The sequence below is a fragment of the Staurois parvus genome, unplaced genomic scaffold, assembly GCF_062004578.1.
Source record: "Staurois parvus isolate SC_StPar_1 unplaced genomic scaffold, SC_StPar_1.0 ptg001302l, whole genome shotgun sequence".
NCBI classification, from domain to species: Eukaryota; Metazoa; Chordata; class Amphibia; order Anura; family Ranidae; genus Staurois; species Staurois parvus.
In genome coordinates, this window is record NW_028319098.1 from 9,283,071 (window position 1) to 9,310,867 (window position 27,797).

Sequence of the window (27,797 nt, forward strand, 5' to 3'; positions counted from 1 at the left end):
AATGTTTTATACATTTATTATGGTGGTATATATTTAAACACAGTTTCATACTTGAGATATGTGAGTAGCTGGGCAATGCTAAACATACACTGACTATTATAGCTTTCCATTTTTGGCCCCATTCTTGTCTGTTTATTAGCAGTGGTGATGACATATTAAACTGATATCCATTTTCACATCATTAAAAAGAACTAAAAAAAGTGTTTTGCCCTAATTGAGGTGAAGACATTAAACAGTCTCTTTCTAATGCACATGAAGAAGATGTACCCCGCTCCGGCAAGTAACCCCATCATTAGAGTGGAACCAAGAATGGAGGGAGCTCGTTTTCTTGCCACACGGAATGCAGTGGGCAATACAGCAGAGATTAAAATATTGTTGACATTTCCCAGAACTTGATTGAAAGTCTTTCTCTGTAGGATCCGTTCATAATATGCCTCTAGATGAGGGCGCTTGCCATTCCCCCAGTTTCTTCTAGCAAATCCTAGGAACTTCAACCGGTGGAGAGTGACAGCTAACGATACATCTGCTAGGCTGAAGAACTGTCCACAGAGCCAGGAATCATTACTTGTGCCTTCCTCTACAGCCAAGAAAAATGAATAGCCAATTTATTAATGAACCTTTTTACCATGTAAATATAACAAACATAATAAAGAATTCATGGTGGTTGCTTTGATTGGAGAGAAGTTGATATTCATTTAAGGCTTATTCAAGTGGGTGAACCAATCCATACCCCTGCGAAAGGGCCATTTTCTGTCGTCCAGGATGCACAGGTGTTTCATGCAGGGGCATGCAGGCAGCCTGTTGAAATCAATGACAGGCAACCAGTTGCATGGATCTCTATGCCCATCCTGGAGTGTATATCCGTGTGGATCCACTGCACAAATCAGAACACAGTTTGTCTGGCATTAGACTCGCATGGATGTGCACACGGGGATGCGCATGGAGGTCAATCCAGGTCCATGCAGCCAGCCACTTGTCATTGATTTCAACAGTGTGCCTGCACACCTCTGCACTGAACACCTCTGCATCTCAGGTGTTTGAAGACATGCACATGTTTGAAAACTCCATGCAGCTTTATGGGCAGGTAGATGTAAACAGACTGGTATCTGTTTATATCTGCCTACCTCAGAGTCTGTCCAAGTCTGGAAAAAAATGGTAAAGGACAGCATCTTCTTCCACATTTCTGGACCTAAACATGACAGATTGGAGGTAGTATGGAAAAAAATGGCATCCTTTTCCCTATTTTCAGACCTAAACGTGACAGATCGCAGGTAGCCTGATGTAAAGGAACGTAAGTCTGTCCACCCATGGAGACATCACAGGTCTACCACAGTCTGCTGTCAAAATAGAAACACAAACTGAATGGCCACAAATGTCACAAAACTGGCATGCTGAACAGGGCAGAGCAGCACTGCATGAAAGGGCCCTTACTGGGCAAAGATAAGCTGTTGTCACAGGGAACAGTTGGATTATTTCTATCGTCAATATATCTATTGGAATCTGAATAGCTATGTACTGCACAGACAGTTCCTACTTTTGTAATAACACATTTGCACACTCTGCACTGACCTGGAGTTTCTTCACTTCGTCTCTGTAACTCCACTTCAACTTGATCCAGGACTTTTTCCAGCTCATCTAATATTTTTGTTAGGTATTTTATATTATCATGTTCCAACAATTTGTTCTACAAACATATATGAATAAGCAAAATAAATATAGTATTAACACATCATATGATAATACATTCTTATGAATATAAATCCTCTACCTGGCAGGAATATATAGAATCTAATTATTCACAGCAGAATTTATGCATGGATATAAATACAAATTAGAATTAATCATGTACTGATCTGACTTCATCATTTTAAATCCTGATTGCTTTCACTTAACGTGAGTCTGTCGTCAGCCTGTGAAGAAGAGATCTTTATTCTGCTGTAAAGATAAGCTTGCTATAAATTCTGACATACATCCATGTGCCAGATGCCTGGATCCCACTGTATGTTCTGGTTCCTTCCACAAGTCCCCTAGATCACTACTGTGTATTGTAGTGACGTAGGGGCTGTTGGAGTGCACAGAGGAAGACCAGGTATCCTTCACTCTCAGAGGTGTCAGATGCTTACATTGCTTTAGCAAACTTAGCTCCAGAACAGAGTGAACATGGTGCACATAGTTAGTCTGGCTGAAAAAAAGACAAAAGTCCATCCAGTTCAACCATAAAAAAAAAAGTTATAATCCTATACCCACAGTTGATCTAGAGGAAGGCAAAAATAAACCAGCAAAGCACAACCCAATTTGCTCCTGCTGGGAAAAAAAATTCCTTCCTGATCCCCCGAGAGGCAATCGGATATTCACTGGATCAACTTTACCTATAAATGTTAGATACACAGAATATAACTGAATACTAAGAAACAATCCAGGCCTTTTTTGAAGCAATCCACTGAGCTGGCCAGAACCAACTCTTGAGGGAGTGCACATGGTGGGAAAAGTACTAACCCTTTTCTATACTGGCTGGGTGTTTTAAAATATTTTATCCAGTGACAGAGTTGGTTTACTTTTTCTTTTTTATAACCTTATACATTGTAACCATAGATATGTCCCATGCAAGAGATGTTCTTGTTTTCTTTAAAAAGTGTAATACTCATAAAAGTCCAGCAAAATACGTAAAGCAAAATTGCTGGTAGGTTTGCAAGATTATCAGACTGGATGTGCTGTTCTCCCCATTATGAATTATGAGTCTGTGCTGCACTGCTTACAGCACTGCATCCAATGTAGCTCAGTGGTACTTATAGTGACCATAATGGATGGCGTTATGCAAAACCACAGTAAAGGAAATAAGGTCACTAGCACTCAGTTGAAGATCGAAAATATATACATGTATTTATTTATGTTACATGACATAGTCCAATACAGTCAACATTTTAGGCCTGCACATGGTCCCTTCCTTAAGACAACACTGTCCTCATGGGAAATCTACAAAGGCTAAAGTCACCCCTTGAAGAACTGATCTTAGGAGGAAGAATTGATCACACAAAATACAGTAGATTTTCCTGAGCTAATAACTATGGTTGTGAAACTGGAGGGGCACTGAAAATGCCTGCTTAGAACATAGACCCAAGCATTGAGATTTATGCCTTGATCAGTCTAAAGAAGGACAGAAATAACTGGGGCAGAGGGTTGGGAGGCCATGAGTGGGTCATCTTTTCAGGTAACCTTGTGAAATGTTTCTAGGGTTAGTCAGTGTGTCAGTGCATTAGGGATGTGAAAAGTGTACTAATCCACATCAACCAATCAGATTTCACCTCTTAACAAGAAATGAAGTTCAGATTTGACCCAAACCTGGTTTTGGAGCAAAGCCTTTTAGGTTGAAATTCATGGTCCCAGAACATTTTTGTCAAAGTTCACCTTGGTAAAAAATGTTTTGAACCCAAACTGCTTTGAAATTCCTTTGAACCATGGCCAGCTGCTTAGTGCGGCCAATATTGAGGGCTTTTTTGAGAAGCCAGCCCACTTACTATAAAGTAGGGCTCAAAGCAGCCATAGCGTCAATATACTGGTGCTTATGTAGTAAGAAGAAAGGGAGAGAAGGCAAACAGCATAGAGGGAGATTAGGGTCAGTTAGCAAACAGCTTTACTTTTGTGGAACATGTAACATGTTTCAGCTCCTGCCTCCTCTCCCTCCCATTCCTTCCCTACCTGTGACTGCAGCCAACAACTTGTAGCTCTCAGTTGACTATAAGGGTGTAGGTGAGCGCTCTCATAATCCATTGATTCTTCCTGCAATTTAGTAACTGCCTGTGGGAACAGGAGGTGCAGGCAGACAGTGTACTGAGGGTCTGCAGGATCCTGGTATTGTACCCATGATCTACTGACCAAATGTGGGTCATTTATCATGCAGTGTTAGGGGCTCATTGTTGTGTAATTTGGGGGGAAAATTGTGCAATGTTTAGGGTTAATTTTTGTGCAATGTTGGTGGGGTTTAATTACTGTGCCATGCTGAGGGTTATGTATTGAACTCTGTTTAAATACTTTGCTGTGCTAGAGGTTAATTTCTGTGTCCTACTGTGGATTCATTATTATGAAGTGCTGGGAGTTAATTATTTTGCTGTGTTAGGGGATATTGCTGAATTTGACACAAGCTGGGGGTTTTCATTTCTGGCCTCAGCTGCGCTTATTTTAATCACAAAGTCTCCTCAGTTCACCCTCAGATCTTATTTGGTATATACAAAGAGGGAAAAGTGTTATACTACAAGCCATAGACCATGAAGAAAAATCCACTTGCTAGTCATGCCCACTTTTTGGCCATGTCCACATGTGTGCGGTAGGTGGTGCATTAGCACCTCCCATTCATACTTTAAGCACCAGCATAGCACCCCAAAAAAATTAGTCTGGAGCTGCCCCTGTACCAGTCACTGATGAGTGTATAATAAATTATGTAAAGTCAATGTATTTTAAAGAATAAATAGTTACATAGTTAGTCTGGCTGAAAAAAGACTAAAGTCCATCCAGTTCAACCATAAAAAAAAAAAGTTATAATCCTACACCCACAGTTGATCCAGAGGAAGGCAAAAAACCCAGTCATTAAAGAGTCCCTAAAAATAAGAAACAATGGCTTTGAAATGACAGAGCTCAATTCTTTAAGGACCCGTGGGTGTATGCCATCCAGTCCAGGTGCTTTATTCACCTTTATTCTGTCTAAATATTTCTAGTCATATGAATTGTGAGCCAATGTGGATCATCTGGAGCTGTGTCAATACCATGCCCATTATGGACAAGAGCTCCCCCATGCTCCTTTGTATACACAGAGCTGAAGAAGGTATTTAATAAATTTGCCTTCTCTTTGTCCCCAGTCACCCACTCTAGATTATTTTGTAAAGGGCCTACATGCTCGGTCCGGACCTTTTTACTATTAATATATTTGAAGAATTTTTGGGGGGTTTATCCTGCTTTTGCAATCTGTCGCTTGTTTTCAATTTTTGCGGCATTTCCTGTTTGCATATTCTGTTACTGTATATTCTTTGTAATGTTTAAACAATAATGTTCCTTCATTTTTATATTTAATAAAAGCTATTCTATTATTATCTATAGCTTTTTTAACTTTGGCCATAAGCCTCATAAGTTTGATTTTTAGCCTTTTATACTTGTTGCCAATGGAAACATATTTTGCAGTGTGTTCACACACAGTCTTTTTGAAGAACTCCCATTTCTGTGTTGTGTTTATCGATACCAATATTCCCTCCCAGTCTAAGTCTTGGAGAGCAGCTCTCAGCCTTGGAAAATTAGCTCTCTTAAAGTTGAGTATTTTTCTTTTTCCTATATGTGCTTGTTGTTTACAGCTAACAATAAATGAAATCGCACCCCCATGTGCAGTTCCACCCATAATGCTTCAGCGTCATCACACTCTCCATCAACTAGGTCCTCTTTCACACTTGCTCTGAGATCACTTCTCACATAGAGACAGACACCACCACTTTTCCTTTTTTACCCTATCTCTCCGAAAGAGAACATAGCCTTGAATATTAATGGCCAGTCTTGTGAAGAATGAAGCCAAGATTCAGCAATACCAATTAAATAATAGTTCTGTTCATGCACCAAAGCTTCCAACTCACCTATTTTGCTTGGCAGACTTCTGGCATTGGTGAACAAACACGTTAATTCATTGACACCTTGTGCACACGTATTTTGCATATTTTTTTCTACTTTCATACAAATGGTACCAATTCCACTGGATTTTTGTAACATGGGAACCTTCTTATCATCTGCCATAGCCATCCGCCCATCTTTCCCCATTCCACCCACCAACAAGGACTGACCCCTGTCTGATCTGTCTACCCCATTATAATCTAATTCTCCCTCCCCCCTTGATCCTAGTTTAAATACTCCTCCAGCCTCTCCATAAACCTCTCCCCCAGCACAGCAGACCCCCTTCAATTTAGGTGCAAACCATCTCTAGCATATAGGTTGCACCCGAATTAAAAGTCAGCCCAGTGCTCTAGAAACCCAAATCCTTCCCTCTTACACCAGGTCTTTAGCCATGCATTTAGTTCTCTAATCTCCCCCTGTCTTTCCAGGTAATATTTCAGAGAATATCACCTTGGAGGTCCTTCTCTTCAACTTGCAGCCTAGTTTTTTTTTAATAGATTCTTAAGGAATCTCCACCTTCTATGTATTCTGTCATTGGTTCCAACATGGACTAAGACAGCTGGGTCATGCCTAGCTCCTCCCAGTAATTTATCAACTGGGTCCACCACATGCTGAACCCTGGCACCAGGGAGACAGCAAACCATTCGGTTGAGGCGATCCTGGCGACAAATTATTGTATCAGTCCTTCTGATTATAGAATCCCCTACTATCACCAACTGTCTAGGCCTTCCTACCCTCACCACCCCTCCCAGATGGTCTGCCCTCCCGACTGTTAGGGATAGCAGTGATATCCAGGGCTGCCACCCCTGAGCTTGCCGCCCCCACATCTTCACCCAACTTGGCAAATCTGTTTGGGTGCACAAACCTGTTGTTGCTATAATTACTATTAACATTTCGGCTTTATTTTAAAAAAGTGGTTACTGTGACTAGCGACGTTGGTTGGATGCATATTGCTTAGCAGGCCCTCAAACAGTGATGTCCCTACTGACGACAGGTACACTGCAAGGATTAAGTTTCCACAGGTAATACCAATTTTATGTAAAATATATACAAGGAATAGCCATTTTAAGTCCTTTCAATGGAGCTTACTTTTAGGCGTTTCTGCTTTGCAATGTAAGCATCTTCAAGATCTGGATTTTCTTGAGCAAGTTTCTTGAGTTCAGACTCAGTGCTGCCAATTTGAGCTAGACAAAAATGGATTTAGGCAGAAATAATATTTAGAAAACTCCATGTTTTGTTATAGCATAACAGCATGAGAAAGGAAACTAAACTGTTGTGTATATATATATATATATATATATATATATATATGTATATATATATATACACGCACACTATATTGCCAAAAGTATTGAAATGCCTACCTTTACATGAGCATGAACCTTTAATGGCATCCCAGTCTTAGTCTGTAGGCTTCATTACTGGGTTGGCCCACCCTTTGCAGCTATAACAGCTTCAACTCTTCTGGGAAGATTGTCCACAAGGTTTAGAAGTGTTTCTATGGGAATGTTTGACCATTCTTCCAGAAGCGCATTTGTGAGGTCAGGTACTGATGTTGGACGAGAAGGTCTGGCTCACATTCTCTGCTCTAATTCATCCCAAAAGGTGTTCTATCAAGTTGAGGTCAGGACTCTGTGCAGGCCAGTAAAGTTCCTCCACCACACACTCGCTCATCCATGTCTTTACAGACCTTGCTTTGTGCACTGCTGCGCAGTCAAGCCCAACCCCTGAAACAACCCCACACCATAATCCCCCCTCCAGCAAACATTACACTTGGCACAATGCAGTCAGGCAAGTATCGCTCTCCTGGCAACCGCAAAAAGCAGACACATCCATTGAATTGCCAGACAGAGAAGTGTGATTCATCACTCCAGAGAACACGTCTCCCCTGCTCTAGAGTCCAACAGCGGCGTGCTTTACACCACTGCATCTGACGCTTTGCACTGCACTTAGTGATGTAAGACTTGGATACAGCTGCTCGGCCCCGGCAACACATTCCATGGAGCTCCCTATGTACTGTTGTTGTGCTAATCTGAAGGCCATAAGAAGTTTGGAGGTCTTTAGCTATTGAATTCTAACTTCTGCGCACTGTGCACTTCAGCATGCACTGACCCCGCTCTGTCATTTTACATGGCCTACCACTTCATGGCTGAGTTGCTGTTGTTCCCAGTTGCATCTACTTTGTTATAATACTACTAACAGTTGACTGTGGAATATTTAGTAGCAAGGAAATTTCACGGATGAACTTATTGCACAGGTGGCAACCTATCACGGTACCATGCTTGAATTCACTGAGCTCCTGAGAGCGACCCATTCTTTCACAAATGTTTGTAGAAGCAGTCTGCATGCCTAGGTGATTGATTTTATACACCTGTGGCCATGGAGGTAATTGGAACACATGAATCCAATGATTCGATGATTTGGAGGGGTGTCCCAATATTTTTGACAATATAATGTATATATAACATATATATAAAATACACAATACAGTGTCTAGGTAAGAAGACCTTTCTGTAATGAATGCATTTTCTATTAAATACTAAATCACCTCTAATGTTGGGTGTCCTACGTGTGTGGATGATGCTGCAATATGTAAAACTATTAGTTTAGTTTTTTACATTTTAGAATGAGATGTCTCCACACTGTGCATAATTTTAAAGGGTGCCTTGACTGAAAAAAAGAGATACACTGGTCCACAGTACATTCACGCAATATACACACCCTGTGGGTTACTGAGAGATTCTTGCCTACTGGCAACACCGAATAATAGTTAGCAGCAAAGAGGTCCTCGATGAGCAGCTGGGACAAATACCTATAGTAAGAGTGAGGCAGATTATGCCATTTGCAACCAATACATACACTATATGCTGATAAGATGCCAACTTGCACATAAGGATGCTGAAAAAAATGTATTTAATCTGCATTAAAGAGTTTGAATTTTATTTTTGTTACCCCATTAAGAAGATTTTCCTTTAATTTGTTTTTCTGTAATACCCCTACAAGAAATTAAATGGGTGGGGGAGTTGGCATTGGTACAAAGGGCACAGACCGCATGTCAGAAGTTCTAACCTTTTTCAAGTCTATTAAATCTGGATGGTATTGGTCTGTAAAGCAGACATCCAGTCAAGAATACCAAGATAAAAAAGATAAAAATTAATAGTCCATTAAAAGATAAATAATAAAAAGATATATTCAACTTTGATCCAAAGATTTCCCTTCCAGTACTTTTATCTGCCAACCAAAGTCCTCAGTCTGGTTGCCAGCATCATTCAACCCACTTCTACTGAGCCCAGTTTGTCCTGGACCTGCCCCACCCTGTGAGTGGACGGTGAAAGGAGAACTCTGCTCTGTCTTTCTATCAACGGGCTTCTTGTCAGCATATAAACTGATCGGTTCCTTCTTCCTCTTACACTATAGCCCAGCTGTACAGGGACTGCAAGATGCTGACAGCAGGTCAAATTTAGGTATGTACATTGCTTGCATTCTTAAATAAATACAGCCTTTTATTTCTAAATGATTACAGAGCTGTATTTAAATCTACCCTGAGTTTAGCTTTATGCCAAAGATGACTGGCTTGAACAACCCATAGGAGATCTAACCACATCTGTCCTTCTGACACATGCCATATTTGTCAGTTTCCAATTTGGGATAAAAATATCTTAATTAAAAAAAAATAGAATTACTCATTAAGGAACAAGTACACTTTAAATATGCTATACATACTACGAATCCTGGATGTGGCATATGCTGGTATCATAGATTCTGCTGTTAGCTCTGGATGTAGGATACAGCCATGAGTATAGGCGTCCATGGGCAAGGAATCCAATAGTTCTCTGTAGTGTTGTACCCTCAGGTAATACACACTTCCTTCTTCTGGAACAAGTCTTGCTGTTTTATCTACAGAAAAAAACAAAAAAATTTAATCAGATGCATACATATATTACAGCTTACCAACTATTAGATGAGGTGGCTGCATTTGTTTTTCTCTTTTCAGGCTAAGAACATTTTCAGCGAGTACAGAAAATATTTGTTGATCTTGACAGAAATGCAGTGTCCTTGTCACTTCCTATGAGCTGAACTGGAAGCAATGAATGATATATGTTTCTTTTGTAAACTACTAATCCTATTAACAACCATGCAATGGAAAAGAACAAAGACAGAAATGTTTAAACTCTACAGATACCATGGAGAAGTCAGTATAGCTATGAAGGAATAGGAAGGGTGTTATTTGTGGGATTACCAGGTGAAAATAAAATGAAAACAATATTACTAGTAAGCTGCAGTATACTAAAGTTTTACTTTGAGAAAAATTTAACCCCCAAACCCTCTCATTCCTCTCTTCCTCTAATCCATCCGGCAGCATTTTCATCTTTCCATACCTTGTGAAGCAAGTTATACTGACCTAAGTCTCCCACCTAGGTTCCTTGCCAGTGCCATTTCTGAGTTTAGTGGACCACTAATCCAGCGTTGCAGATGGTCCCCTACTGTCCACTCGCAACGATATCTCTCCTCTTCTGGATCCTGAGAGAACCCCACCTCTCCGCAGCCATTAGGTAGTATTCATTTCACACAGGCATTCACATGGATACCCACAGAAGCACCCCACTTCATGTAAACAAAGGAATGCAGATTTTGATATGTAAAATGGGCATTTAGAATTTAAGTACACTTCTTTTTTTTTACTGCCAGCAATCAGAGAAGGTTAGGAGGGGGATATTTTTATCCCAAATATAGAGATTAAATTTTGTTTTTAGTTACAGTAACAGGAACAAATATTCTTAATAAACCCCAAAATACTATGCTATCTATGATCCCTGGTCGCATTAAATGTGTAAAATAAATATGTATTCTCTGCCATTGTTTACCGCAAGCATGGATGTCATTTCTCCTTGCTCAGATCTCTAATTTAGCAGAATGGGCCTTTGGATTCCATCATGAAACTAGAACACCTTCTAGCAGCAGAATATGACTATAACAGACTGGATAAATATACCATTACCTGGACATCTTGCACTGTATTTTGCAGTTCCAAAATATGATTTCTTCTTAAAAACAAATTCATATCATTTTGGTCATGGTGAGGATAGGAGGGGTATCTTCCCAACCCCCTCCCCCTTTCCTGAACACTTCATCAGTTCTTTCTTCCTCCCCTGGCATCCCATCCCAATCCTCTATACTGTATGTTCTATACATCTACGTACCTATATTTGTTCTTCATGACAGTAATCCTGATAACCCTTAACTAAGGTAAAATAGATAACTAAGGTAGAATAGATACAATGCTAATGATTCTGATACAAGTATGAGGTGGGGAGAACCTATGCCATATTCACATTAAATGAGTGAGATGACTTTTCTAGCTAATGAGTATGAATCTCCATTTGTCACAATTATATTCATATATGAGAGCCTATCGGACATCACTCCATAGTGTTTATTACTTTGTGCCTATATAGAATGTTTTAATTGCTCTTTTCTATTCTCACTGTAAAAAAAGAATAAACTGAGACTGGACTAACGTATCTGAATGTCAAATAACAAATCAATATGTAGGAAAACATACAACTCACAACTGATATGATCCAGAAATATTTAGACAGAATAAAGGTGAATAAAGCACCTGGACCGGATGGCATACACCCACGGGTCCTTAAAGAATTGAGCTCTGTCATTTTTAGGGGCTCTTTAATGACTGGCATAGTACCACTGGATTGGCGTAAGGCCAATGTGGTACCTATATTTAAAGAGGAATCAAAATCTTTACCAAGTATTTATAGACCTGTTAGTTTAACATCTATATTTGGGAAGATACTGGAGAGTTTAATAAAAGACCACATAGATGAGTTCTTGCTGGAAAAAAATATTTTAAGCAACAGACAGCATGGATTCATGAAAGACAGAAGTTATCAAACAAATCTGATTTCTTTTTATGAGGAGGTCAGCAAAATCTTGCACAGAGGGGTGGCAGTGGACGTGGTATACTTGGATTTTGCAAAAGCGTTTGACACAGTTCCCCACACACGGCTAATGTGTAAGGTAAAGTCTACAGGCTTGGAAAAATCAATATGTAAACGGATAGAAAACTGGCTAAAAGATCGTATTCAAAGAGTGTTGGTTAATGATTCATACTCTGAATGGTCTAGGGTTGTCAGTGGTGTACCCCAAGGTTCAGTGTTGGGACCCTTACTTTTTAATATATTTATAAATAATATAGGGTCTGGGATTAAAAAAAAAAATTTCAGTCTTTGCAGATGACACCAAGAAGTGCAGTGGAATAACGTCCTTACAGGATGTCTTCAACTTACAAGCTGACCTCAATGCACTGTTTAATTGGGCAACTATGTGGCAAATGAGGTTTAATGTTGATAAATTTAAGGTTATGCACTTGGGGGATAAGAATATGCATGCATCATACATACTGGGGGGGTACAACTGGGGGAATCAATGGTGGTGAAGGATCTTGGCAATGCCAAGCTGCGATTTCTAAAGCAAGCAAAATCCCCTCTTGTATTAAAAGAGGTATAGACTCCAGAGAGAGAGATATCATATTACCCCTGTACAAATCATTAGTAATACCTCATCTGGAATATGCAGTTCAATTTTGGGCACCAACTCACAAAAGAACATTGGGGAACTGGAGAAAATGCAGAGAAGAGCAACCAAACTGATAAGAAGCATGGAGGAGCTCAGCTATGAGGAAATATTAGAGGAACTGAATTTATTCTCTCTTGAGAAGAGGAGATTAACCTCCCTGGCGGTATGATTATTTCAGATTTTTGGTGCTGAAAGCGGTACCATTTTTTTGTATGGAAATATGTATTTTTTTTATTGTAGGCTGTAATTTTTAGGAAAAACTCACTGAAATCTGTCCGAACAAGAGTCTAGTAAACATCCCGGGTATGATAAAATTTGAAACACAAAATCATAAATTATAATTTAATAAATAATCATAAAAATAATATAAAAATATTAAAAAAAAATATAAAATTTAATTCAATAATATAATCAAACCAAAAACACTGAAATGTGAAATAGAGCGCCAAGTTCGCACATTGCTGAGCTCAGTCGCAAAATCGTTTTCAGTTTCTGATGACGAATTTCCCCCACGAATCATTATCACTCAATTCTGCAAGTGGTTCTGATTTACTATCGCTGTTCTCTAGCTGATCTAAACCGCTTTTGACCTAAAGGGACACTTTTTGGACGCCATGACATTTCTCAGTTTCCAGGCAGAAAGAACAGACAAAATGCAGGCAGGGCGCAGGACAAAGCACTAGGGACAATATGTATGTGAAATAGGTTGAAACAGCAATGTTTTACTGTGTAAAATGTAAAAAAAAAAAAATGACATTTTTTAAAATTTTTAAATTTCCCGCCGCCGGCGGCGCCCGTACGTCCCGACGTCACAGGGACAGGACACAGAAGCCGGATGCCGGCATCGGCCGGAGGAGATGGCCGGGGACGCTGCAGGGGACACATCGTGGGAACGCAGGGTAAGGTAAGTGAAGAACACATGCCGGAGCAGCGCCGCATGGTATTCCCGAGTGTAGCTCGGGGTTACCGCTTTTGGTACTGAAATGTTACCCCGAGCTACACTCGGGAATACCGCCAGGGAGGTTAAGGGGGGATATGATCAACATGTACAAATACATCAGTGGTTCATATAGTGAACTCGGGGTAGAGCTATTCACCCTGAGGTCATCATACAGGATAAGGGGGCAAGAAGAAAAGAGATTTAATCTCCAAATATGAAAAAGTTTCTTTACAGTGAGAGCTGTGAAAATGTGGAATAGACTCCCTCAAGAGTTGGTTCTGGCCAGCTCACTGGATTTCTTTAAAAAAGGCCTGGATTCTTTCTTGGATACACAGATTTTAACAGGATACTAACATTTATAGGTAAAGTTGATTCAGAGAATATCCGATTGCCTCTCGGGGGATCAAGAAGGATTTTTTTTCTCCTGCAGCAGGAAATTGGATTATGCTTTGCCTTCCTCTGGACCAACTGTGGGTATAGGATTATAACTTTTTTTTTTTTTGGTTGAACTGAGTGAACTTTGGTCTTTTTTCAGCCAGACTATGTAACTATGTAAAACAGCAAAATTGATACTATGAGCATTTGCTACTAACATTTAAGGAACTGCTATATTGTTTTCAGACAAGATACACATAGCTTTCACCCATGATTCACACTTTCTTCTAGTTTGATTTAAATGAAAATGTGTGATTCCAGGGTACAAGTTGTGTGAATTATGTGTGAAAAAACATATAAAAATACCCATATATGTTTTTTGCAAATATTAAACCAACCATAGATGGAGTGATTTTCTTTCCTGCACCCACGGGTTGCAACCACAGGTCCTGCCTAGCCATTGTGTTCTCCCAGCAGGGAAGCAAGGGAAGCCGGACCCACCGGGAGAACACAGTGATTACTGCTAGCAGCTGTAATAGCTGCCAGCAATATTCACATGTAAAATCCGGAAAGCTCTTTGTACCCAAGTTGATCAATCGATTTACGTGACTTTGAAGGAGGCATGGTTGTTGGTGCCAGACAGGATGGTCTGAGTATTTCAAAAACTGCTGATCTACTGGGATTTTCACGCACAACTATCTCTAGGGTTTACAGAGAATGATCCAAAAAAGAGAACATTTCCAGTGAGAAACAGTTGTGTGGAAAAAATGCCTTGTTGATGTCAGAGGAGAATGGGCAGGCTGGCTGCTGCAAAATTCAGATGGTAAGGTCACAATTTGGCGCAAACAATATGAAAGCATGGATCCATCCTGCCTTGTATCTACGGTTCAGGCTGGTGGTGGTGGTGGTGTAATGGTATGGGGAATATTTTCTTGGCACTAGCAAGGTGTACCTAATAAAGTGGCCGGTGTATGTGACCTCCAATTTACAATAAATAAAATTGCCCTACATAGTGAGCATTAGACAAGGACTTACCATCAGTAAATGTCTGTTCCAGGTAGTCAATAATTTGTGTAGCTTCACAGATGATATTTTCTCCATGAATAAGGACTGGAACTTCTCCTGATGGGTTAAGGCGCATAAACCATGGCTCATTGTGCTCACTCAAGGGTAGGCTGACATCATGCTCTTCACATTTCAGACCCTTCTCTGCAATAACCAGCCGCACCTGAAATTAATCAGCAAGAGGAATGTCAGACATGTCACCAGAATAAAACAGTTACAGATCCTAATCAACTAGTGTTAACACCAATTCTACAGCTAAGTTTTGCCCTCCTGCCATTTCTGTACAGGCTAATTCCTCATTATACTGTACTAGCAAAAGTGTTTTGGGAATTTTACAAACGATGCTAAAGCAGTATATAAAGGTGATTCAGTGAGCGCTAAGATGATGAGAACATAAGCTGCTGATACACTACAAGGAAACCATATAACCTCTTGAATATATACAATATGAAAAAGTGCAGCGCTAATAAACAAATTAAATGTGCTATATCAGAGACTGGCCACACGCTCAAATAGACAGTATGAAGTCCATAGGAACAATGTCCGGTAAATGACAAATGGATGAAATGGTGACTTTGTTACTCCCAGTGAGGCACTCGTCAAAACCATGTAGGAAATATAAGAAATGCGCACTCACCAGATGCGCATTAGGTAAGCGCAATATTAATAGCCAGAGGTCCCCTCTTATCCTGTGGAAGGTGCAGTTCAAGGCCAAGGCATCACCCCTTCTGAGGATGCACTTTGTGAGCGAAACATGTTAAGGAGGAGCCATACACGCCTGAGACGTCATGCCACCGGATCAAGGAGGTCCGGTGGCCCCCATAACTATCCAGCTGGTCAGTTTTTCTAAATGGTTTATGAACGGTTTTGCTGCATGCTTTGTCTACATTTCATTGGCGATAGCCTCCATTTGCTTTTATGTATGTTCATCACTTTTAACCATTAATAAAAAAATTTATATTTTGACCTACTACACTATGGCCACTATTCTCTGCTCCACATCGAGCATTTAACCCCCCAGGACCATATGGTGAACACCCTGAGGCCCAGAGGAGAGTGACTCATATAAGCTGACCCCCATCGCAGCTTCCACCAGTAGAGAAGATCTCTCGAGGCGCCAGTATTGTGGGACAGCCTGTCCAGTGTGAACTGCACCTTCCACAGGATAAGAAGGGACCTCTGGCTATTAATATTGCGCTTACCTAATGCGCATCTGGTGAGTGCGCATTTCTTATATTTCCTACACGGTTTTGACGAGTGCCTCACTGGGAGTAACAAAGTCACCATTTCATCCATATGTCATTTACTGGACATTGTTCCTATGGACTTCATATTGTCTATTTGAGGGTGTGGCCAGTCACTGATATAGCACATTTAATTTGTTTATTAGCGCTGCACTTTTTCATATTGCTGCTAAAGCAGTATCTTAGCAGGCATTATGTGGTGTGCTTGACAGGAATGCATAGGGTATGACAATGGGCACCCCTTCCTACCCATCCTAAGTGCAGCCTCTAAGTAACATACTTACCTTCACCCCCAATTCACTGTGCAGCACTGTGCAATAGCTCTGGCCAGCACCTCTTCACACTGCTCACCGTAGTGCTAACTTTTCTTAGGTGATGGTCGTGCCTCCAGCAGTCCTGCAGAGTATGACCATCCAGTTGGGGGGAGATGAAGCTGTCTTCTAAAGCACATACTTTGGTAACTGGCTACATGAGGTACACGAGCTAGGTATTGGGCACTGAGGGTTTTGCACACATGACTGGTGCCTAGGTGTATAGGGGAAAGACATATGCAATGAGGAATGGGCTCTGTGGGGTTAATACATATGAGGTAGGAATCGCACCGCGCATTTCTGTTCAAATCACATGCAATTCTTTGCAGTGCAATTTGAGGCCATTCATTTTGTATGTGCTCAAATCGCACTACATGGCACGAAAAAGGTATCGGTTTTAGGAATTGGAGCTTTTGTACAAGTACTATCGGCACCGGTATCGGTGCAACATTGGTTGTAAACTCCACTGTTTAACTTCTACCTACAAGTAATAAAAAATATAAATATACAATGAAATATAGAGGCGGGGTAACCTAATAATGAGCTTTGTTTTATAGTAAGTATGCCATAATGTGCTGGTATGCAGTGCACACTATGGCTTAAACCACCCGGGCCCACATTTATTTTTTTCTTCAAGATTACAATTGTTTAACACACACACTACAGACTCGTCACTGAGGGGTTAATGCACATAAACTGGGGATAAATTATTATTGTTATTATACAGGATTTATATAGCGCCAACAGTTTGCGCAGTGATTTACAATATAAAGGAGACAGTACAATTACAATAGATTTCAGTACAGAAGGAATATGAGGGCCCTGCTCGTAAATGACTGAGGGGTTAATGTTCATTCTGTGGGGGCAGATAACTGTAGGGTCAATGCACATTCACTGCTCCTCTTCCCTTCCAACATAGATAGTGAATATTTGATTTTGTGGGGCAGGGAGTGCAGAGACTTCTATGTGTCTGTTTGCAGTAAGCAATGTCTGTGGGGTGGGACATGGATGATGTTCAATATGCAATAGGTGTAGCAGGACCAGGGGCGGACTGACCATTTGGAAACTCAGGCACTGCCCGAGGGCCCAGGGTCAGTAGGGGGCCCATGAGATGTCCCTGGTACCTTTTTGATAGGAATTTTTGAGTTTGGGCAAGGACACAGGGGCCCCATGATCCCCTATTGCCCGGGGGGCCCATGAGTTGTCAGTCCGCCCCTGAGCAGGACTGTATTGAGCAGAGAGGAGTATCTAGAGGGGAGACTGGAGACTGTGGGGTTGATTTACTAAAGACAAACAGGCAGTTCACTTTGCAAGCAAACTTACACTTTGCAAGGGAATTTGCCACATAGCTTTGTGAATGTCATGATGTTTCACTTGGCAAAGAATGCCCAATCATAAGCAATTGTTGCAAGACTGGAAAATGGATGTCAGCAAAGCTTGCCTAAGCTTTGGGGCAATTCCTTTGCAAAGTGCTCAGTCTATTTGTCTTTAGTAAATCAAGTCCGTGTGTGCAACTTTTCTGGGGACAATTGAAAATTTGGGGTTACTTTTACTTTCACTTGAAGATAATGGTAAACAGGACAAATAGAGAGGGTGAATCTCCCTAACAGGGGCACAGACAGCAGAAAAAACCTGACAGGGGGACTGATCCCTCTCCACTCTATCCAAAACTAAAAAAAATGTTTAGCCTTTAGTTATACATTAAAGTGGAGCAACACCCAAAAGGGGAAGTTCCGGTTTAAGCCTTTGTCCCCTGCTCCCCATTAGGGATTGGCACCTTTGGGGAGCGGGTACCCGAATTTGACAGGTAACCGCTCCCACTTCCACTGCGATCGCCTAGGCGATCGGAAGCGGAAGTTGTCCTCCTTCTCTCCCTCCCCGTAGTCTTCTGGGATATGTGACAGGTCCCAGAAGACTACAGGACCATTCACAATGTGCAGCGCTTCTTGCGCATGCACAGTGGGCACCCGGCTGTGAGGCCGCAAGTTGTCACAGCCAGGAGCCCACACTGAAGAAGCTGACACCAGGGAGAGAAGACGGCCGGTGAAACCAGCTGTGGTGAGGACACCACTGGACCAAGGGACAGGTAAGTGGCTGTATTTTAAAAGTCAGCAGCTACAGTTTTTGTAGCTGCTGACTTTTTTTTTCACATGGAACTCCGTTTAAGTGTTGATACACTTTGGGAAAATGTGCTTCAAAGCACTCAGGTGTGAACTGGACCTAAGAGGTTTCCATGAAGTAATAGTTGTGGCGTACTGACCTGCAGAGACAAGCAGTGCCATGAGTTGCACTGCCAAAAATGCATACCGTCTGCAAGTTTAGGCAGCACACACCACTGTACATGTATGGTGTCAACAGTCCATAGAAAAGAATTGATTTCTAAGTGCCGTTGTGTTCAAGATGAATTCCAGGCATGGTATATTTTTACATAGTTAAGTTGGTCCAGCTTGGATCAACATAACTATGTACTGTATTTACCATGCCTGGTAATAGGTAGTAGACAGTGATCCAGTGACCTCCACTTGCTTCTGGGTCCTGTGCAGAGTGCTTGACCTGCTGTACTGTGAACACAGTAGGTTGACTGCTTAGTACGGGCACCATTCAGAGAATGCTTTGCATTTTGTGAATGAATGTAAAGTGTTCTCTGATTAGATGAAGTGGGGCAGTGATGTCACTCTTGCTACCTCATCCAATCAGAGAATGATTTGCGTTCATCTAGAAAATGCAAAACATTCACTGAATAGTGCCTGGATTGTGCCTGGTACCATGCCTGGAATTTTTCTTTGAGGCTAGGTTCACATCTATGCGGCTGTGTAAATTTGAATGAGGTGACAGCAGGGGGACAGGGCTTTTTAAATATTTCCTTTAGAATTGCTTTAATGGCACCCCCAAGAGTTTTCTGTGCAGCTGCATGCAGGAGCATAAATGCATGCGACCTCGCATAGATGTGAACCTAGCCTAAGCCTGCAATGATCTATGCTCTATGATCTATGCATTAATATTCCTGGCTATGTTCTCTTTCGGGGAGACAAGGTAAATAGGAAAGGTGGTGGTGTCTGTCTCTATGTGAGAAGTGATCTCACAGTGAGTGTCAAAGAGGACCTAGTTGATGGAGAGTGTGATGAGGCTGAAGCATTATGGGTGGAACTGCACATGGGGGTGTGTACTACAAAATCATTGGAGTTTGTTATAGGCCTCCCAGTGTTAATGAGGAGGTGGAGACTCAGCTCCTTGCACAGATCGAAAGGGCTGCAAGGGCTGGCACAGTGATAATAATGGGGGATTTTAACTACCCGGAAATTGACTGGAGTAATGGCACTGCAAGAACACTAAAAAGGGCAAAAATGTATAAACCTACTACAGGACAATTTTATGGTACAGTTCATAGAGGCCCCAACTAGGAATGATGCTCTGCTGGACCTGGTAATCTCAAAACTATGCAGAGTTTATTATGAATGTCCATATAAAAGAACATCTGGGTAGCAGTGACCATAACATGATTTCATTTATTGTTAGCTGTAAACAGCAAGCACATGCAGGAAAAATACAAACGCTCAATTTTAAGAGAGCTAATTTTCCAAGGCTGAGAGCTGCTCTTCAAGACTTAGACTGGGAGGGAATATTGGCATCAATGAACACAACACAGAAGTGGGAGTTCTTCAAAAAGACTGTATGTAAACACATTGCAAAATATATTCCCATGGGCAACAAGTTTATAGCGCTAAAAATCAAACCTATGTGGTTTACAGCCAAAGTTAAAAAAAGCTATAGATAATAAGAAAAGAGCTTTTATTAAATATATAATATATAATGAAGGAATGCTATCATCGTTTAAACATTTCAAAGAATATAACAGAATATGCAAAAAGGAAATAAAGGCCACAAAAACTGCAAACGAATGACAGATTGCAAAAGATAGCAGGACCAACCCCCAAAAATTCTTCAAATATATTAGTAAAAAGGTCCGGTCCGAGCATGTAGGCCCTTTACAAAATAATCTAGAGTGGGTGACTGGGTACAAAGAGAAGGCAAATTTATTAAATACCTTCTTCAGCTCTGTGTATACAAAGGAGCATGGGGAAGCTCTTGTCCATAATGGGCATGGTATTGACACAGCCCCAGATGATCTACATTGGCTCACAATTGATATGATCCAAAAATATTTAGACAGAAAAAAGATGATTAAGCACCTGGACCGGATGGCATACACCCATGGGTCCTTAAAAAATTGAGCTCTGTCATTTCAAAGCCATTGTTTCTAATTTTTAGGGACTGTTTAATGGCTGGCATAGTACCACTGGATTGGTGTAAGGCCAATGTGGTGCCAATATTTAAAAAGGGGTCAAAATCTTTACCAAGGAATTATAGTTCTGTTAGTTTAACTTCTATAGTTGGGAAGATACTGGAGAGTTTAATAAAAGACCACATAGATGAGTTCTTGCTGGAAAAAAATATTTTAAGCAACAGACAGCATGTTGTCAAACAAATCTGATTTCTTTTTATGAGGGGGTGAGCAAAACCTTGGACAGAGGGGTGGCGGTGGACGTGGTATACTTGGATTTTGCAAAAGCGTTTGACACAGTTCCCCACACAAGGTTAATGTGTAAGGTAAAGTCTACAGGCTTGGAAAAATCTGTATATAAATGGAGAGAAAACTGACTAAAAGATCATATTTGAGAGCAGTGGTTAATGATTCATACTCTGAATGGTCTAGGGTTGTCAGTGGTGTACCCCAAGGTTCAGTGTTGGGACCCTTACTTTTTAATATATTTATAAACAATATAGGGTCTGGGATTAAAAATCCCATTTCAGTCTTTGCAGATGACACCAAGCTGTGCTGTGGAATAACGTCCTTATAGGATGTCTTCAATTTACAAGCCGACCTCAATGCACTGTTTAATTGGGCAACTATGTGGCAAATGAGGTTTAATGTTGATAAATGTAATGTTATGCACTTGGGGGCTAAGAATATGCATGCATCATACATACTAGGGGGAGTACAACTGGGGGGAATCAATGGTGAAGAAGGATCTGGGAGTTCTGGTAGATCACAAGCTTAATAATGGCATGCAATGTCAAGCTACGGTTTCTAAAGTGAGCAAAATGCTCTCTTGTATTTCAGTTTTGGGCACCAATTCATAAAAAGAACATTGGGGAACTGGAGAAAGTACAGAGAAGGGCAACCAAACTGATAAGAGGCATGGAGGAGATCAGCTATAAGGAAAGATTAGAGGAACTGAATGTATTCTCTCTTGAGAAGAGGAGATTAAGGGGGGATATGATCAACATGTATAAATACATCAGTGGTTCATATAGTGAACTCGGGGTAGAGCTGTTCACCCTGAGGTCATCACAGAGGACAAGGGGGCACTCTTTACGTCTGGAGGAAAAGAAATGTAAGCTCCAAACACGGAAAGGTTTCTTCACAGTAAGGACTGTGAAAATGTGGAATAGACTCCCTCAAGAGTTGGTTCTGGCCAGCTCAGTGGATTGCTTTAAAAAAGGCCTGGATTCTTTCTTGGATACACAAAATATAACTGGTTACTATTTATAGGTAAATTTGATCCAGGGAATATCCGATTTCCTCTTGGGGGATCAGGAAGGAATCTTTTTCCCGTGCAGGAGCGAATTGGATCGTGCTTTGCTGGGTTTTTTGCCTTCCTCTGGATCAACTGTGGGTGTAGGATTATAATTTTTTTTGTATGGTTGAACCGGATGGACATTTGTCTTTTTTCAGCCAGACTAACTATGTAACTATGTTCTGGGCCAGCAAAGTAGGGACACAAGCACGATCTAGCCATCACCTGCCTGCAGGTAGAACATGATTGATGGGTTGCGGACCCCTGATTTATGCAGATCAGCACAGATCAATGGATGTAATGTGAATGAAAGGAGGGAGCACAGTAATTGTGATTGTAAAGGCCAGGTGTAATGGCCAGGAAGGAAAATGAAATGACAAGAGAGAGCTAAGAAGAAAAACCCAAATGGCAGGGCTAGGAGAGCATCTACAGATCATCTATATGGAGCTCAGAAAAGCCTCCTCCATCCATGTCCTGCAGCATAATGTCCTGTCACTCACCTCACACAGGAGGATGGCCGGACACAGAGCCCATATAGTGATATGTGAAGGTGGATGGCCGGACACTGAGCCCATACAGTGATAGGCGGAGGAGGACGGCCAGACACAGAGCCCATATAGTGATAGGTGGAGGAGGACAGCCAGACACAGAGCCCATATAGTGATAGGTGGAGGAGGACAGCCAGGCACAGAGAACATACAGCGATAGGTGGAAGAGGAGGGCCAGGAGCGGAGCCCATACTATGATAGGGGAGGAAAATGGCCGCGTACTGAGCCCATACAGTGATAGGTGGAGGAGGACGGCCGGGCACGGAGCCCATACAGTAATAGGTGGAGGAAGACGGCCAGGCACAGAGAACATACAGCGATAGGTGGAAGAGGAGGGCCGGGCACGGAGCCCATACAGTGATAGGTGGAGGAGGACGGCCGGGCACGGAGCCCATACAGTAATAGGTGGAGGAGGATGGCCAGGCACTGAGCCCATACAACAATAGGTGGAGGAAGGCGGTTGAGCACGGAGCCATACAATGATAGGTGTAGGAGGATGGCTGAGCGCGGAGCCCATACAGTGATAGGTGGAGGAGAACGGCCAAGCGCGGAGCTTATACAATGATAGGCGAAGGAGGACGGCCAGGCACGGAGCCCATACAGGGATAGGCGGTGGAGGACGGCCAGGCACGGAGCCCATACAGTGATAGGTGGAGGAGGACGGCCGGGCACTGAGCCCATGCAGCGATAGGTGGAGGAAGATGGCCGGGCACAGAGCACATACAGGGATAGGTGGAAGAGGAGGGCCAGGAGCGGAGCCCATACAGAGATATGTGGAGGGAGAGGGACGGGCGCGGAGCCCATACAGAGATATGTGGAGGGGGAGGGACAGGCGCGGAGCCCATACAGAGATGTGGAGGCAGGGCGCGGAGCCCATACAGAGATATGTGGAGGGGAAGGGATGGGCGCGGAGCCCATACAGAAATATGTGGAGGGGGAGGGACGGGTGCGGAGCCCATAGAGGAATATGTGGAGGGGGAGGGACGGGCGCGGAGCCCATACAGGAATATGTGGAGGCACGGCACGGCGCGGAGCCCATACAGAAATATGTGGAGACAGGGCGCGGAGCCCATACAGGAATATGTGGAGGCAGGGCGCGGAGCCCATACAGGAATATGTGGAGGCAGGGCGCAGAGCCCATACAGAGATATGTGGAGGGGCAAGGACGGTTGCGGAGCCCATAGAGGAATATGTGGAGGGGAAGGGACGGGCGCGGAGCCCATACAGAAATATGTGGAGACAGGGCGCGGAGCCCATACAGGAATATGTGGAGGCAGGGCGCGGAGCCCATACAGAGATATGTGGAGGGGCAAGGACGGGCGCGGAGCCCATACAGAGATATGTGGAGGGGCAGGGACGGGCGCAGAGCCCATACAGGAATATGTGGAGGGGGAGGGATGGGCGCGGAGCCCATACAGAGATATGTGGAGGGACAGGCGCGGAGCCCATACAGGAATATATATGGAGGCAGGGCGCGGAGCCCATACAGGAATATGTGGAGGCAGGGCGCGGAGCCCATACAGAAATATATGGAGGCAGGGCGCGGAGCCCATACAGAAATATATGGAGGCAGGGCGCGGAGCCCATACAGAAATATGTGGAGGCAGGGCGCGGAGCCCATACAGGAATATGTGGAGGCAGGGCGCGGAGCCCATACAGAGATATGTGGAGGGGCAGGGACGGGCGCGGAGCCCATACAGGGGTATGTGGAGGGGCAGGGACGGGCGCAGAGCCCATACAGAGATATGTGGAGGGGCAGGGACGGGCGCAGAGCCCATACAGGAATATGTGGAGGGGGAGGGATGGGCACGGAGCCCATACAGGAATATGTGGAGGCAGGGCGCGGAGCCCATACAGAGATATGTGGAGGGGCAAGGACGGGCGCGGAGCCCATACAGGGGTATGTGGAGGGGGAGGGATGGGCGCGGAGCCCATACAGAGATATGTGGAGGGGCAGGGACGGGCGCAGAGCCCATACAGGAATATGTGGAGGGGGAGGGATGGGCGCGGAGCCCATACAGGAATATGTGGAGGCACGGCACGGCGCGGAGCCCATACAGAAATATGTGGAGACAGGGCGCGGAGCCCATACAGGAATATGTGGAGGCAGGGCGCGGAGCCCATACAGGAATATGTGGAGGCAGGGCGCGGAGCCCATACAGAAATATATGGAGGCAGGGCGCGGAGCCCATACAGAAATATATGGAGGCAGGGCGCGGAGCCCATACAGAAATATGTGGAGGCAGGGCGCGGAGCCCATACAGGAATATGTGGAGGCAGGGCGCGGAGCCCATACAGGAATATGTGGAGGCAGGGCGCGGAGCCCATACAGAGATATGTGGAGGGGCAGGGACGGGCGCGGAGCCCATACAGGGGTATGTGGAGGGGCAGGGACGGGCGCAGAGCCCATACAGAGATATGTGGAGGGGCAGGGACGGGCGCAGAGCCCATACAGGAATATGTGGAGGGGGAGGGATGGGCACGGAGCCCATACAGGAATATGTGGAGGCAGGGCGCGGAGCCCATACAGAGATATGTGGAGGGGCAAGGACGGGCGCGGAGCCCATACAGGGGTATGTGGAGGGGGAGGGATGGGCGCGGAGCCCATACAGAGATATGTGGAGGGGCAGGGACGGGCGCAGAGCCCATACAGGAATATGTGGAGGGGGAGGGATGGGCGCGGAGCCCATACAGGAATATGTGGAGGCACGGCACGGCGCGGAGCCCATACAGAAATATGTGGAGACAGGGCGCGGAGCCCATACAGGAATATGTGGAGGCAGGGCGCGGAGCCCATACAGGAATATGTGGAGGCAGGGCGCGGAGCCCATACAGAGATATGTGGAGGGGCAAGGACGGTTGCGGAGCCCATAGAGGAATATGTGGAGGGGGAGGGACGGGCGCGGAGCCCATACAGAAATATGTGGAGACAGGGCGCGGAGCCCATACAGGAATATGTGGAGGCAGGGCGCGGAGCCCATACAGAGATATGTGGAGGGGCAAGGACGGGCGCGGAGCCCATACAGAGATATGTGGAGGGGCAGGGACGGGCGCAGAGCCCATACAGGAATATGTGGAGGGGGAGGGATGGGCGCGGAGCCCATACAGAGATATGTGGAGGGGCAGGGACAGGCGCGGAGCCCATACAGGAATATATATGGAGGCAGGGCGCGGAGCCCATACAGGAATATGTGGAGGCAGGGCGCGGAGCCCATACAGAAATATATGGAGGCAGGGCGCGGAGCCCATACAGAAATATATGGAGGCAGGGCGCGGAGCCCATACAGAAATATGTGGAGGCAGGGCGCGGAGCCCATACAGGAATATGTGGAGGCAGGGTGCGGAGCCCATACAGGAATATGTGGAGGCAGGGCGCGGAGCCCATACAGAGATATGTGGAGGGGCAAGGACGGGCGCGGAGCCCATACAGAGATATGTGGAGGGGCAGGGACGGGCGCAGAGCCCATACAGGAATATGTGGAGGGGGAGGGATGGGCGCGGAGCCCATACAGAGATATGTGGAGGGGCAGGGACAGGCGCGGAGCCCATACAGGAATATATATGGAGGCAGGGCGCGGAGCCCATACAGGAATATGTGGAGGCAGGGCGCGGAGCCCATACAGAAATATATGGAGGCAGGGCGCGGAGCCCATACAGAAATATATGGAGGCAGGGCGCGGAGCCCATACAGAAATATGTGGAGGCAGGGCGCGGAGCCCATACAGGAATATGTGGAGGCAGGGTGCGGAGCCCATACAGGAATATGTGGAGGCAGGGCGCGGAGCCCATACAGAGATATGTGGAGGGGCAGGGACGGGCGCGGAGCCCATACAGGGGTATGTGGAGGGGCAGGGACGGGCGCAGAGCCCATACAGAGATATGTGGAGGGGCAGGGACGGGCGCAGAGCCCATACAGGAATATGTGGAGGGGAGGGATGGGCGCGGAGCCCATACAGGAATATGTGGAGGCAGGGCGCGGAGCCCATACAGAGATATGTGGAGGGGCAAGGACGGGCGCGGAGCCCATACAGGGGTATGTGGAGGGGCAGGGACGGGCGCAGAGCCCATACAGGAATATGTGGAGGGGGAGGGATGGGCGCGGAGCCCATACAGAGATATGTGGAGGGGCAGGGACGGGCGCAGAGCCCATACAGGAATATGTGGAGGGGGAGGGATGGGCGCGGAGCCCATACAGGAATATGTGGAGGCAGGGCGCGGAGCCCATACAGAGATATGTGGAGGGGCAAGGATGGGCGCGGAGCCCATACAGGGGTATGTGGAGGGGCAGGGACGGGCGCAGAGCCCATACAGGAATATGTGGAGGGGGAGGGACGGGCGCGGAGCCCATACAGAGATATGTGGAGGGGCAGGGACAGGCGCGGAGCCCATACAGGAATATGTGGAGGCAGGGCGCGGAGCCCATACAGAAATATATGGAGGCAGGGCGCGGAGCCCATACAGAAATATATGGAGGCAGGGCGCGGAGCCCATACAGAAATATGTGGAGGCAGGGCGCGGAGCCCATACAGAAATATGTGGAGGCAGGGCGCGGAGCCCATACAGAGATATGTGGAGGGGCAAGGATGGGCGCGGAGCCCATACAGGGGTATGTGGAGGGGCAGGGACGGGCGCAGAGCCCATACAGGAATATGTGGAGGGGGAGGGACGGGCGCGGAGCCCATACAGAGATATGTGGAGGGGCAGGGACAGGCGCGGAGCCCATACAGGAATATGTGGAGGCAGGGCGCGGAGCCCATACAGAAATATATGGAGGCAGGGCGCGGAGCCCATACAGAAATATATGGAGGCAGGGCGCGGAGCCCATACAGAAATATATGGAGGCAGGGCGCGGAGCCCATACAGAAATATGTGGAGGCAGGGCGCGGAGCCCATACAGAGATATGTGGAGGGGCAGGGACGGGCGCGGAGCCCATACAGGGGTATGTGGAGGGGCAGGGACGGGCGCGGAGCCCATACAGAGATATGTGGAGGGGCAGGGACGGGCGCGGAGCCCATACAGAGATATGTGGAGGGGCAGGGACGGGCGCGGAGCCCATACAGAGATATGTGGAGGGGCAGGGACGGGCGCGGAGCCCATACAGGAATATTTGGAGGGGGAGGGACGGGCGCGGAGCCCATACAGGAATATGTGGAGGCAGGGCGCGGAGCCCATACAGAGATATGTGGAGGGGGAGGGACGGGCGCGGAGCCCATACAGGAATATATGGAGGCAGGGCGCGGAGCTGTCCTCCGTCTCAGGTGCTGAACCTGCGGCGCTGCGCTCACCTTCTGGGAGGTGAAGGAATGAGTCCAGTGATAGAGGATCAGCTTCTCCTCCGTCACCCGATCCGCCGCTCTGTCCTCCATATCAGCCGGGGAGATGCGGGCTCTTCTCTGTCACCGGAGCCGTTACCTGCCGCACAGCATTGTGGGAGAGCCGATCAGCATCTTGCTCCTTGTGCTGCTTCCTTCTGTGAAATGCTGGGACGGGATTGGCT

The 27,797-nt window shown here is 45.1% G+C and overlaps 1 protein-coding gene across 1 annotated transcript; it reads right to left on the reverse strand.

Moving 5' to 3' along the window:
* GDAP1 (ganglioside induced differentiation associated protein 1) lies at window positions 1-27,773 on the reverse strand. The gene is made up of 6 exons (XM_089661024.1): window positions 27,586-27,773; window positions 14,588-14,780; window positions 9,367-9,540; window positions 6,733-6,827; window positions 1,570-1,684; window positions 1-577 (listed from the first exon to the last, which is right to left on the reverse strand). Exons 1-6 carry the CDS (start codon window positions 27,664-27,666, stop codon window positions 192-194), a joined length of 1,044 nt encoding a protein of 347 aa, XP_089517150.1. The 5' UTR covers window positions 27,667-27,773; the 3' UTR covers window positions 1-191.
* Window positions 27,774-27,797: the final 24 nt, after the last annotated feature.